General features: G+C 45.0%; 1 protein-coding gene across 9 annotated transcripts in view; it reads right to left on the bottom strand.

Moving 5' to 3' along the window:
- The window catches only part of LOC124004067 (plasma membrane calcium-transporting ATPase 2-like), a 210,138-nt gene that overhangs the window by 31,407 nt on the left and 163,731 nt on the right, over positions 1-15,000 (bottom strand). For all 9 annotated transcript variants that reach the window (XM_046312835.1, XM_046312844.1, XM_046312837.1 and 6 more), the window contains 3 exons: positions 10,043-10,177; positions 9,250-9,356; positions 7,696-7,930 (listed from right to left, as the gene is read on the bottom strand). In XM_046312835.1, the coding sequence (XP_046168791.1) occupies positions 7,696-7,930; positions 9,250-9,356; positions 10,043-10,177 (477 nt within the window). The remainder of the gene's footprint in view (positions 1-7,695; positions 7,931-9,249; positions 9,357-10,042; positions 10,178-15,000) is intronic.

Genomic DNA, 15,000 nt, shown 5'->3' with positions numbered 1-15,000 from the left:
AGGAGTGCATCACGTCATGACAGATATTTTTTTGCTGTTCTCGACTTGAGTGGGTTGAGGTGATTGAGGTGAACTTCCTGTCTGGACTTGTGCCCTCTCAGGTTCGTACCGTGGGGGAGATCTTTGTGGGCAACACTCAGCCGTGTCTCAGGATGGTAAGTTGGTGGTTGAAGATATCCCTCTAGTGGTGTGGGGGCTGTGCTTTGGCAAAGTGGGTGGGGTTATATCCTTCCTGGTTGGCAGTACTGTACTGTTGGGTGACTTCATTAAAAAAATGTATCCTTTATTTTAACTAGACAAGCAAATCAAATCAAATGTTATTTGTCACATACACATGGTTAGCAGATGTTAATGCGAGAGTAGCGAAATGCTTGTGCTTCTAGTTCCGACCATGCAGTAATAACCAATGAGTAATCTAACCTAACAATTTCACAACAACTACTTTATACACACAAGTGTAAAGGAATGAATAAGAATATGTACATGTAAAATATGGATGAATGAGAAAATATATGGTAAATTACAGTATATACGTATGAGATTAGTAAAGGGTATGTAAACAAGATGCAGTAGATGGTACAGAGTACAGTATATGCATATGAGATGAGTAATGTAGGGTATGTAAACATTATATAAAGTGGCATTGTTTAAAGTGACTAGTGATACATTTATTACATACAATGATTAATTATTAAAGTGGTTAGAGATTTGAGTCTGTATGTAGGCAGCAGCCACTCAATGTTAGTGGTGACTGTTTAACAGTCTGATGGCCTTGAGATAGAAGCTGTTTAACAGTCTGATGGCCTTGAGATAGAAGCTGTTTAACAGTCTGATGGCCTTGAGATAGAAGCTGTTTAACAGTCTGATGGCCTTGAGATAGAAGCTGTTTTTCAGTCTCTCTGTCCCAGCTTTGTACCTGACCTCACCTTCTGGATGATAGCGGGGTGAACAGGCAGTGGCTCGGGTGGTTGTTGTCCTTGATGATCTTTATGGCCTTCCTGTGACATTGGATGCTGTAGGTGTCCTGGAGGGCAGGTAGTTTTCCCCCTGGTGATGCGTTGTGCAGACCTCACTACCCTCTGGAGAGCCTTACGGTTGTGGGCGGAGCAGTTGCCGTACCAGGCGGTGATACAGCCCGACAGGATGCTCTCGGTTGTGCATCTGTAAAAGTTTGAGTGTTTTTGGTGACAAGTCAAATTTCTTCAGCCTCCTGACAGTACGTACAACTGTAGTGTCGTCTGCAAACTTGATGATTGAGTTGGAGGCGTGCATGGCCACACAGTCATGGGTGAACAGGGAGTACAGGAGAGGGCTGAGAATGCACCCTTATGGGGTCCCAGTGTTGAGAATAAGCTGGATGTAGATGTTGTTACCCACCCTCACCACCTGGGGGGCGGCCCGTCAGGAAGTCAAGGACCCAGTTGCACAGGGCATGGTCGAGATCCAGGGTCTCAGGGTCTTGGAGGGTCCTATGGTGTTAAATGCTGAGCTGTAGTCGATGAACAGCATTCTCACAGGTATTCCTCTTGTTCAGATGGGTTAGGGAAGTGTGCAGTGTGATTGCGTTGTCTGTGGACCTATTGGGGCGGTAAGCAAATTGGAGTGGGTCTAGGGTGTCAGGTAGGGTGGAGGTGATATGGTCCTTGACTAGTCTCTCAAAGCACTTCATGATAACGGAAGTGAGTGCTAAGGGGTCATTTAGTCATTTACCCTTGCTTTCTGGGAACAGGAACAAGCATCTTGAAGCATGTGGGGACAGCAGACTGGGATAAGGGTTGATTGAATATGTCTGTAAACACACCAGCCAGCTGGTCATGCTCTGAGGACGCAGCTGGGAGGCAGTCTGGGCCAGCAGCCTTGCGAGGTTTAACACGTTTAAATGTTTTAATCACGTTGGCTGCAGTGAAGGAGAGCCCACAGGTTTTGGTAGCGGGTCGTGTCAAAGGCACTGTATTGTCCTCAAAGCGAGCAAAGAAATTGTTTAGTTTGTCTAGGAGCCAGACATCGTGGTCCGCGACGAGGCTGGTTTTCCTTTTATAGTCTGTTGTTTGATTGCCTTGCGGAGGGAATAGCTACACTATTTGTATTCGTTCATGTTTCCAGTCACCTTTAAGGCTGGGAACAACAAAATTGGAGTATTGGTCAGATTTTCCGAAAGGAGGGAGGGGAGGGCTTAATATGCCTCGCGGAAGATAGAATAACAATGATCCAATGTTTTACCAGCCCTGGTCGCGCAATCGATATGCTGATAAAATTTAGGGAGCCTTGTTTTCAGGTTAGTTCCAATAAATGCAGCCTCAGGATATGTGGTTTCCAGTTTACATAGAGTCAAATGAAGTACGTTTAGGGCCGTCGAGGTGTCTGCTTGGGGGGGTGAGTAGTATGCCCGGGAGAGGTACGCGATGTGCCCGTCTACGGAGCCTGACCAGAAGACCGCTCCTTCTGTCCCTTCTGCGGCGCTGTGGTTTTGGGTCACCGGCTGGGATCCGATCCATTGTCCTGGGTGGTGGACCAAACAGAGGATCCGCTTTGGGAAAGTCATATTCCTGGTCGTAATGTTGGTGAATTGACGTTGCTCTTATATCCAATAGTTCTTCCCGGCTGTATGTAATAAAATCTAAGATTTCCTGGGGTAATAATGTAAGAAATAACACATAAAAAAAAATACTGCATAGTTTCCTAGGAACGCGAAGTGAGGCGGCCATCTTGGTCAGCGCTGGAAGTTAAGTCAGTTAAGAACAAATTCTTATTTACAATGACGGCCTACTGTCCTTTTGGGTAGGACTTGGTTTATCTATTTTAATAGTGATTAATACATATTTTAACTTAATAGCATCTCTGTGTAAAAAAAAATACACATTGAATTAAATATTAGAACGTAATACGATCTCTGTGTAAAGAATATAATTATACACATAAAGGTCTGACTAGTGTTTCCATGAATGTTATATATATAATAATATAATAATAATATAATAATAATAATATTATATAATAATAATATAATAATATAAATGTTCTGATAACTGTACTTAAGTATTATATTTTCCTATGTTTTCATCTAGTGGCGAATTTGGGTACTGTGGCGTAAAATGAGCTAATGTTCGGTTCAGACAAGCTCTAGTTTTCCATCTTACCAGGCCTTGGTTAAAGATAAGTCTGTAATTACTTTCAAGGTATTAGAACATGCTTTTGCTAATTCAGATTTAGTTTCTATAATATTTATGTTTTTATACATGTTTATTATTGTTTTCTACATTCCGATGATGCTAAGCAAACTATTGCCCATTCACGTAACATTGTGTGTTAGCATGCTAGCGATCGTTTTGTAACGGAATTAAGATTCTTTGGTTTTTGGATGTATATAGCTATTTTAAGTTATTAAGCTATGTGGACACTTAGATTGTGTGTGTGTATATGTTTCGTGACACCTTTCCTGTGATGTAAATTGTCATCATTTCTGCACGGTCATGTGGGCTAGCTACGCTCGTTTTCTTGTTTGATAACTTGTGATAGAGATGCTGTTCTTCATTTTTATCCATGTGTGTGAATGTATATGGTGACTTTTTCTCCTTTCTGTATCTGTTCGAGTTTTACAAACAAAATATCTTCTACTAAAGATTCTTAATGGTACTAATGCCTCCTGAATCCTTATTGGAAGAGTGTAAGTCGTCTGCCATGCTTTGTAGAGGGCAAAACAATTAACATGAACCCAAATATAGAAAGGTTATATGTATAGTAACAAGATCACTAGTGAAAACCAGATATTGTCACATCCTGATCTGTTTCATCTGTCTTTTTGCTTGTCTCCACCCTCCAACAGGTGTCTCCCATCTCCCCTCATTATCCCCAGGGTATTTATACCTGTGTTCTCTGTTTGTCTGTTGCCAGTTCGTTTTGTTCGTCAAAGCTTACCAGCGTTTTTCCCTTTGCTCCTGTCTTTTCTATAGTACCTGTTTTCTAGTCTCCCTGCAAGGAGCCACCATTGGACAACACGAGGATGTACTGCAAATTCTTATGGAGGGACTCCACATCCTGACAGACTGCGATAACCAGGAATGCAAGACTTTGCTGGAGCAATTCCACGCATTCCCCACTGGGCAGCGGGTCACACCCATAATCTCCCAGCCTACCCCAGTCTCCCGAAAACCCCACTCACCTCCTCCAGAGCGCTACACTGGAGATTTCGGAACCTGACGGGCTTTTCTCTCCCAGTGCCTCCGCTATTTTGAGCTGCAGCCTTCTTTGTTCCCCTCGGACCGCTTGAGGATATAACGCTGATGTCCGGGAGGGCACTCGCCTGGTCCACGGCGGTGTGGGAGCAACAGTCTGCCATCTGCCTCAGTCTAGAGGAGTTTGTGACGGAAGGCTCAGCTGGTGAATAGGGAAGCAGGTCCGTGAAGCGCAGAGTTCCCACCCGAACCACGGAGGGGCCCAGATAACCAGATGTTTGTGCCTGACATTGTCCACTCCTTGGTCCTGGAGTGGGCCCACTCCTCCAGGCTTGCCTGCCACCAGGGCTCTGATTGGTCCCTGAACTTTGTGCGACAATGCTTTTGGTGGCCTACCATGGTCCCGAACGTCTCTGCATTCATCACCACCTGCACGGTCTGTGCGCAGAACCACTTCAACCACTGTCTGTCCCTCACTTTCCCTGGTCTCACATATCCCTAGACTTAGTCACGGGTCTCCCCTCATCTGATGGAAACACCGCCATCCTGACAGTATTGGTTGGATTGGTTCTCCCTATTGGATTGGTCTTCCAAAGCCACCAACTTCATCCCTCTCCCCAAGCTACCCTTTGTCAAAGAGGCGGCCCAGCTCATGGTGCAGCACATCTTCGGGATCCATGGATTCCCGGTGGACATGGTCTCTGACGGAGTCCTCAGTTCTCGTACCGTTTCTGGAAAGCGTTCTGCACGCTCATTGGGTCATCGGCCACCCTGTCTTTCGGGTTCCACCACCAGTCCAACGGCCAGTCGGACGAGCCAACCAAGACATGGAAATGACTCTTCACTGCCTGGTCTCCGCCAATCCCACCACCTGGAGCCAGCAACTAGTGTGGGTCGATTACGCCCGCAACCCCCTTACTTGCTCTTCCATGGGACTCTAGCCCTTTGAGTGTTCCCTGGGCTATCAGCCCCCACTCTTCTCTGAGGAAGAGGTCTGCATACCTTTGGCCCAGATGTCTGTCCACTGGCTGCTGTCATCGTACCTGGAAGCCAGGTCGGCCCTTCTCAAGACCACCTCCAGGTTCCGACAACAAGCGGACTGCCACCGGACCCCGGGCTCCCCAGTATCGTCTCGGGCAGAAGGTATGGCTGTCCAACCGGGATCTACCTGCAAACTTTCCCCCCGTTTTACCGGCTCTTTCCCTATCTCCAAGGTAATTATGCCCCTCTGCTGTTTGTGTTCTGCTGCCCCATACCCTCTGTACACATCCCACTTTCAATGTGTCTAAAATCAAACCCATGTCTCACAACCCTTTGTCTTCTGTTTCCAGACACCTGGGGGGGGGCAGTGATATGATACTTCTATATCTGGACAGAGAACGACCCAGTTCTAGAGTTCTGGCCCAGTTCTAGAGTTCTGGCCGAGTTCTAGCGTCTGGCACAGTTCTAGAGGTCTGGCACAGTTCTAGAGTTCTGGCCCAGTTCCAGCCCCCATTCCCTAGATAAGTGCAGTACTTTTGGCAAGAGCCAAGGCTGGAGAAGAGAAGGGTAAAAGAGGAGAAAACTCATAAAAAATGGAGAGCGTTGGAAGGTGACTTGGTAACAAGAAGCACTAAAGACACTGGGCACAACTTATTTTCTCTCTCTCTCTCTCCCTCTATCTCTTTCTCCCCTCTCTCCATTTCTCTCTCCTCTGTGCTGATTCATTGTGTATGCCACAGTTGATATTCTCTTTGGTTATAACATAAGCATGCATTAAAACATATCTATGCATTAAAACATATCTATGCATTAAAACATATCTATGCATTAAAACATATCTATGCATTATAACATAGATATGCATTATAACATAGATATGCATTATAACATAGATATGCATTATAACATAGATATGCATTATAACATAGATATGCATTATAACATAGATATGCATTATAACATAGATATGCATTATAACATAGATATGCATTATAACATAGATGTTTTATACCATGTATGCATTATAACACGTATGCATTATAACACATGTATGCATTATAACATATGTATGCATTATAACATAGTTATGCATTACAACATATTCATGAACTAAAAAATAAGCATGCATTAAAACATTGGTATGTAAAATAATAAACTTGTCAAAAAACTAATGTAGACATTAAAAAACAAATTGCTATAACTTCCTCAATCTCTTTTACAATGGAGGAGTAGTAGTATAATGGAGTAGTAGGGTAATGGAGGAGGGGTATAATGGAGTAGGAGTATAATGGAGGAGTAGTATAATGGAGTAGTAGTGTAATGGAGGAGTAGTAGTATAATGGAGTAGTAGTAGTATAATGGAGGAGCTGTATTATAATGGAGTAGTAGTGTAATGGAGGAGTTTTATTATAATGGAGTAGTATAATGGAGGAGTAGTAGTGTAATGGAGGAGTTTTATTATAATGGAGTAGTATAATGGAGGAGTAGTAGTGTAATGGAGGAGTTGTAGTATAATGGAGGAGTTGTAGTGTAATGGAGGAGTAGTAGTGTAATGGAGGAGTTGTAGTATAATGGAGTAGTATTATAATGGAGTAGTAGTGTAATGGAGGAGGAGTAGTATAATGGAGTAGTAGTAGTATAATGGAGGAGTAGTATAATGGAGGAGTAGTGGTATAATGGAGGAGGGGTATAATGGAGTAGTAGTATAATGGAGGAGTAGTATAATGGAGGGGTAGTAATATAATGGAGGAGTAGTATAATGGAGGAGTAGTAGTATAATGGAGGAGTAGTATAATGGAGTAGTAGTATAATGGACTAGTAGTGTAATGGAGGAGTAGTAGTATAATGGAGGAGTAGTATAATGGAGTAGTAATATAATGGAGTAGTAGTAGTATAATGGAGGAGGAGTAGTATAATGGAGGAGTAGTATAATGGAGTAGTAGTAGTATAATGGAGGAGTAGTAGTATAATGGAGTAGTAATATAATGGAGTAGTAGTATAATGGAGTAGTAGTATAATGGAGGAGTAGTAGTATAATGGAGGAGGAGTAGTATAATGGAGTAGTATAATGGAGTAGTATAATGGAGTAGTAGTATAATGGAGGAGTAGTAGTGTAATGGAGGAGTAGTATAATGGAGTAGTAGTATAATGGAGTAGTAGTGTAATGGAGGAGTTGTAGTATAATGGAGTAGTAGTATAATGGAGTAGTAGTATAGTAGTAGTATAATGGAGTAGTAGTATAATGGAGGGTTCTCTATCCCGACCACATACAGCCTACCTCTGGTCTGACAGGGTCCTCTATCCCGACCACACACAGCCTACCTCTGGTCTGACAGGATCCTCTATCCCGACCACACACAGCCTACCTCTGGTCTGACAGGGTTCTCTATCCCGACCACACACAGCCTACCTCTGGTCTGACAGGATCCTCTATCCCGACCACACACAGCCTACCTCTGGTCTGACAGGGTTCTCTATCCCAACCACACACAGCCTACCTCTGGTCTGACAGGGTTCTCTATCCCGACCACACACAGCCTACCTCTGGTCTGACAGGATCCTCTATCCCAACCACACAGACGGCCGTCAGCTCATTGAGGATGTCGTTCTCGTTGTCCCAGAGGGGTTCTGGGTCGGCAGGGAAGTCACGGTACGCCACGCAGATGGTCCGCAGCCCGTCACACGCCATCGGCTCGATTACCTTCTTCACCATCTCGTCCTTATCCCGGGGACGGAACACCCGCGGCTCACCTTCCTGGTTCAGGATCTTAGTGCACCTGGGGGAAGGGTTAGAAAGATCAGAGGTCAGGGGTGCCACAATTCGAAAATAAACACAGTTAAAGCCTTGGGGAGATCAGTGACGAACATCATAAATTCAGTGTTTGTAGCTGCAATCAATCCCCCAAATCAACCACCTAGCTCCTTAGGGCCTCTGCTAAGGAGATCTGAGAGGATTGTAAACCCATGTCAGATCTCAACTAGTGCATCGCGAGTAGAGCCTAGAGGTTAGAGCCTAGAGGGTAGATGCTAGGGGGTAGAGCCTAGAGGGTAGAGGGTAGGGCGTAGAGTCTAGAGCCTAGGGGGTAGATGGTAGAGTCTAGAGGGTAGAGTCTAGAGGGTAGAGTCTAGAGGGTAGAGTCTAGAGGGTAGAGTCTAGAGGGTAGAGCCTAGAGGGCTAGAGGGCTAGAGGGTAGAGGGCTAGAGGGTAGAGGGCTAGAGGGCTAGAGCCTAGAGCCTAGAGGGTAGAGGGTAGAGGGCTAGAGGGTAGAGGGCTAGAGGGCTAGAGGGTAGAGGGCTAGAGGGCTAGAGCCTAGAGGGTAGAGCCTAGAGGGTAGAGGGTAGAGGGCTAGAGGGCTAGAGCCTAGAGCCTAGAGGGTAGAGGGTAGAGCCTAGAGGGTAGAGGGCCAGAGCCTAGAGGGTAGAGCCTAGAGGGTAGAGGGCTAGAGCCTAGAGCCTAGAGGGCCAGAGCCTAGAGGGTAGAGCCTAGAGGGTAGAGGGCCAGAGCCTAGAGGGTAGAGCCTAGAGGGTAGAGGGCCAGAGCCTAGAGGGTAGAGTGTAGAGCCTAGAGGGCTAGAGCCTAGAGGGTAGAGGGCTAGAGCCTAGAGGGTAGAGGGCTAGAGCCTAGACGGTAGAGCCTAGAGGGTAGAGGGCCAGAGCCTAGAGGGTAGAGCCTAGAGGGTAGAGGGCCAGAGCCTAGAGGGTAGAGCCTAGAGGGTAGAGCCTAGAGGGTAGAGCCTAGAGGGTAGAGCCTAGAGGGTAGAGCCTAGAGTGTAGAGCCTAGAGGCTAGAGCCTAGAGGGTAGAGCCTAGAGGGTGGAGACTAGAAGGTAGAGGGTAGAGCCTAGAGGGTAGAAACTAGAGGGTGGAGCCTAGAGGGTAGAAACTAGAGGGTAGAGCCTAGAAGGTAGAGGGTAGAGCCTAGAGGGTAGAGCCTAGAGCCTAGAGGGTAGAGCCTAGAGGGTAGAGCCTAGAGCCTAGAGGGTAGAGCCTAGAGCCTAGAGGGTAGAGCCTAGAGCCTAGAGGCTGCTTTGCTTTCTGGATGCAGCGCTGGAAACTGAAGACATCTATGGTATCGCATCCAGCTGTTAACCACTCACTTCTTCAGGACGATCTCAGAGGCTCCCTTGCTGTACATCCTGAAGCTGCCGTCTGATAGTTTGATGACAGTGGACATGGACTTCCTGGCCGAGTTGAAGGTGTATACCTGGTACAATCAGAATTAGAATTTAGAATAAGAATTAGAGGCAGAATTAGAGTTAGAGACAGAATTAGAGACAGAATTAGAGTTAGAGACAGAATTAGAGACAGAATTAGAGTTAGAGACAGAATTAGAGACAGAATTAGAGTTAGAGACAGAATTGGAGACAGAATTAGAGTTAGAGACAGAATTAGAGTTAGAGACAGAATTAGAGACAGAATTAGAGTTAGAGACAGAATTAGAGTTAGAGACAGAATTAGAGTTAGAGACAGAATTAGAGTTAGAGACAGAATTGGAGACAGAATTAAAGTTGGAGACAGAATTAGAGACATAGTTGGAGTTAGAGACACCACCACTACAACCACCATCACCACCACTACAACCACCACCACCACCATCACCACCACTACAACCACCACCACCACCACCATCACCATTAACACCACCACCATCACTACCATCACCACCACCATCACCACCACCACCACCATCACCAACATCACCACCACTACAACCACCACCACCATCACCAACATCACCACCACTACAACCACAACCACCACCACCATTAACACCACCACCATCACCACCACCACCATCACCACCACCATTAACACCACCACCACCATCACCACCATCATCATCACCACCACCACCACCATATATAACCTAAACAATAATGGTGTGTAGACCTTGTAGAGTTTCTCCTCTGGGATCTGGTTGCGGATGGGTTGGTAGTCTCTCTTCAGGTCCAGCACCAGGCCAAGCAGGCCACACTCTGTCTTGTTACCCACCTGCATGGGCAGACCACCCTCCTTGGTGGCAGGCTGGGGAGATGGAGAGAGGGACAGATACAGAACCATGGGGTGAGAAGTCAAAGTGTGTGTTTTGAGATTGACTACATTGTGAGGCTCCTCACAGGAAGAAGTGGAGGACCATCCTACTCAAGTCAATTTCAGATTTTTTTGTTGTAAATAATGAAACATTAAAAAAGTTATCCTTTTTAGTTAGAACTATACATCACCAAGTAAAGGATTAAAACACTGTTTTGCATTGAAGGTCTACAGTAGCCTCAACAGCCCTCTGTAGGGTAGCACCATGGAGTAGCCGGAGGACAGCTAGCTTCCGTCCTCCTCTGGGTACATTGACTTCAATACAAAACCTAGGAGACTCGTAGGCCTCACCCCCTTCCATAGACTTATACAGTAATTATGACAACTTCCAGAGGACGTCCTCCAACCAATCAAAACTTTTGCATTACGAACTGACATGTTGTCCATCCAATCATAGGACTAGGATCAGAGATTGAACCTAGAGTGGTGTATGGGAGTTCTATGTGTTGATAAGCCTGGTGAGTTGGTGACATATTGGATAGAGATTGTGATAGTTGAGCATTTTTAGCATATTATTCAATTCAAATTAGTTTCTTCAAACTACAGGAGATGGAGGAGTTAGATTATATATTGTTTTCTTGGTTTTAGAGTTTATTTTTGTTTGGAGATAGTGTCATATATTTAAATTTGCCTTGCTAACTTTTGTAGCAAGTGCTAACGTTAGCTAGCTACCAGAGTGCAGTTCTCTCCTCCAAAATGGCTAGCCAATGCTAACAACAATTACATTTACATTTAAGTCATTTAGCAGACGCTCTTATCCAGAGCGACTTACAAATTGGTGCATTCACCTTATGACATCCAGTGGGACAGTCACTTTACAATAGTGCATCTAAATCTTAAAAGGGGGGTGAGAGGGATTACTTATCCTATCCTAGGTATTCCTTAAAGAGGTGGGGTTTCAGGTGTCTCCGGAAGGTGGTGATTGACTCCGCTGTCCTGGCGTCGTGAGGGAGTTTGTTCCACCATTGGGGGGCCAGAGCAACGAAGAACTCCTTTCATTGCCCAGATCAGATTCAAGCTTCTTGAAAAATCATTGATCATGTAATGAACAAAGGTCTTTGTATTCAAACTACCACAAAACAACGAGAACGAGGTAAGAAGAAACCGGGTCACCAGAAGTGTAACGACAAGAGTTGGCTTTTACTTAGGGATCACGATGAGAGAGAAAGTTCAGAAAACAAGGGCAACTACAAGGAGCTCGAAGAGGTAATTGCGCGTTACGATGCTTTACTTGTGTGAAAGGTCTGACAAGGAGGAGGCCATAGCTGGATATGTCTCCCTCTTCAATCTACGGGTGACTGAAGCCTGTTTGATTGAAGCGGTGTGCACGGGTCGCCCTCCTATCCCGCTTCCATCCCCATCAATCATCTTCAGTTGGTTTCATTCCCTAAAGCCCAAGTCAGGCCTTTTACACTGGGCAGATGGATGGACAGATCAGGCCTGTCTCACTGGGCAGACAGGAGTCCTGGGATGGACAGATCAGGCCTGTCTCACTGGGCAGACAGGAGTCCTGGGATGGACAGATCAGGCCTGTCTCACTGGGCAGACAGGAGTCCTGGGATGGACAGATCAGGCCTGTCTCACTGGGCAGACAGGAGTCCTGGGATGGACAGATCAGGCCTGTCTCACTGGGCAGACAGGAGTCCTGGGATGGACAGATCAGGCCTGTCTCACTGGGCAGACAGGAGTCCTGGGATGGACAGATCAGGCCTGTCTCACTGGGCAGACAGGAGTCCTGGGATGGACAGATCAGGCCTGTCTCACTGGGCAGACAGGAGTCCTGGGATGGACAGATCAGGCCTGTCTCACTGGGCAGACAGGAGTCCTGGGATGGACAGATCAGGCCTGTCTCACTGGGCAGACAGGAGTCCTGGGATGGACAGATCAGGCCTGTCTCACTGGGCAGACAGGAGTCCTGGGATGGACAGATCAGGCCCGTCTCACTGGGCAGACAGGAGTCCTGGGATGGACAGATCAGGCCTGTCTCACTGGGCAGACAGGAGTCCTGGGATGGACAGATCAGGCCTGTCTCACTGGGCAGACAGGAGTCCTGGGATGGACAGATCAGGCCTGTCTCACTGGGCAGACAGGAGTCCTGGGATGGACAGATCAGGCCTGTCTCACTGGGCAGACAGGAGTCCTGGGATGGACAGATCAGGCCCGTCTCACTGGGCAGACAGGAGTCCTGGGATGGACAGATCAGGCCTGTCTCACTGGGCAGACAGGAGTCCTGGGATGGACAGATCAGGCCTGTCTCACTGGGCAGACAGGAGTCCTGGGATGGACAGATCAGGCCTGTCTCACTGGGCAGACAGGAGTCCTGGGATGGACAGATCAGGCCTGTCTCACTGGGCAGACAGGAGTCCTGGGATGGACAGATCAGGCCTGTCTCACTGGGCAGACAGGAGTCCTGGGATGGACAGATCAGGCCTGTCTCACTGGGCAGACAGGAGTCCTGGGATGGACAGATCTCAGTCATTCACTTTTATGTGATATAATATCACATTACCTTACTTTGTGCTGTTTTGTTTTCAAGTATTCGGACAGGAGATGAGTTTTACAAATTGTTTGAACTATGTCTCACCATAGTTTACTATGTAAATCTGTCTCACCGTAGTTTACTATGTAAATCTGTCTCACCGTAGTTTACTATGTAAATCTGTCTCCCCATAGTTTACTATGTAAATCTGTCTCACCATAGTTTACTATGTAAATCTATGTCTCCCCATAGTTTACTATGTAAATCTGTCTCCCCATAGTTTACTATGTAAATCTATGTCTCACCATAGTTTACTATGTAAATCTATGTCTCCCCATAGTTTACTATGTAAATCTATGTCTCCCCATAGTTTACTATGTAAATCTATGTCTCCCCATAGTTTACTATGTAAATCTATGTCTCCCCATTATTTCTCACCTTTATTTCTCATGAGTGTTCATGTTGATCAATATTTTGGCAAGTCTGGCTGCTTGTAAATGATTAATTAAATGTCTGATCAATACATAAAATTCTGAACATATTGTAATTACTAACGATAATGCAGAGGCATCAATAACTTGTCCAGTTCTCTTGTTTCCATGTACATTCCCTAACGTCGAAGCGTCTACGAGGACTCAGGCTTTACTCATTCTGCTGAAGTGAATACAGTTCACTGTATTCTGGAATTAGTTACACAACAGTAGACATGCATTTGTGTATTCCTGCTGTTTGTCTGATATCCAACAGTCCTTGATCATCTCTGTTGACGTAATAAACACATTTAGCAGAGATAATGTGGTATAATGTGTATTTAACTGGTCATCAATGACGTGTGGCCCATTGTTTTACCTTTAAACACATTTAGCAGAGATAATGTGGTATAATGTGTATTTAACTGGTCATCAATGACGTGTGGCCCATTGTTTTACCTGGTCATCAATGACATTTGGCAACAAGCACAAGGGGCATTTCAAAGAGCTGTCAATCAAGACGAGCTCACGAATATAAACTCCCCGCCCACTCAGACTTTTCTTTCAGGCTTCCTGATAGAGATTAGAAAGAAAAAAAAAGTACGATTTCTTTAAAATTCTGAGTATTTTAATAGAGTAAAATAATATAATGGGTTATGTTTTGGTCATTCAAGGGATATTTTGACTTGGAAAATAAAATGACTGTGTGGGACCATGAGTTGTGGCCAGTAGTCTGTATGTAATATCAATATATTACTAAGATGCTATCCTGTCAGTCGTTACAGTGGTAAGGAGTGTTTCACATCTACATTAACCACATCATCTGTGGAGATTTTAAGTGGAGATTTGTAGTGGAGATTTGAAGTGGAGAGTTGAAGTGGAGATTTGTAGTGGAGATTTGTAGTGGAGAGTTGAAGTGGAGATTTGAAGTGGAGATTTGTAGTGGAGATTTATAGTGGAGATTTGTAGTGGAGATTTGTAGTGGAGATTTGTAGTGGAGATTTGAAGTGGAGATTTGTAGTGGAGATTTGTAGTGGAGATTTATAGTGGAGATTTGTAGTGGAGATTTGTAGTGGAGATTTTTGTAGTGGAGATTTGTAGTGGAGATTTGTAGTGGAGATTTGTAGTGGAGATTTGTAGTGGAGATTTATAGTGGAGATTTGTAGTGGAGATTTGTAGTGGAGATTTGTAGTGGAGATTTGTAGTGGAGATTTGTAGTGGAGATTTATAGTGGAGATTTGTAGTGGAGATTTGTAGTGGAGATTTGTAGTGGAGAGTTGAAGTGGAGATTTGTAGTGGAGATTTGTAGTGGAGATTTGTAGTGGAGATTTGTAGTGGAGATTTATAGTGGAGATTTGTAGTGGAGATTTGTAGTGGAGATTTGTAGTGGAGATTTGAAGTGGAGATTTGTAGTGGAGATTTGTAGTGGAGATTTATAGTGGAGATTTGTAGTGGAGATTTGTAGTGGAGATTTGTAGTGGAGAGTTGAAGTGGAGATTTGTAGTGGAGATTTGTAGTGGAGATTTGTAGTGGAGATTTGTAGTGGAGAGTTGAAGTGGAGATTTGTAGTGGAGATTTGTAGTGGAGATTTGTAGTGGAGAGTTGTAGTGGAGATTTGAAGTGGAGATTTGTAGTGGAGATTTGTAGTGGAGAGTTGTAGTGGAGATTTGTAGTGGAGATTTGTAGTGGAGATTTAAAGTGGAGATTTGTAGTGGAGTGAAAAAGGTACCGGTAGGCTTAACCTTCATTTTGCAGGACAGAGGTTAGAGTTTTCAATGTGAAAGGCAAATACTCAAACATTAGAAAAT

This window comes from Oncorhynchus gorbuscha, linkage group LG18, assembly GCF_021184085.1.
Source record: "Oncorhynchus gorbuscha isolate QuinsamMale2020 ecotype Even-year linkage group LG18, OgorEven_v1.0, whole genome shotgun sequence".
Classification (NCBI taxonomy): Eukaryota; Metazoa; Chordata; class Actinopteri; order Salmoniformes; family Salmonidae; genus Oncorhynchus; species Oncorhynchus gorbuscha.
The sequence above is the reverse complement of the archived record's forward strand: the minus strand, read 5'-3'. Positions and strand labels throughout refer to the sequence as shown.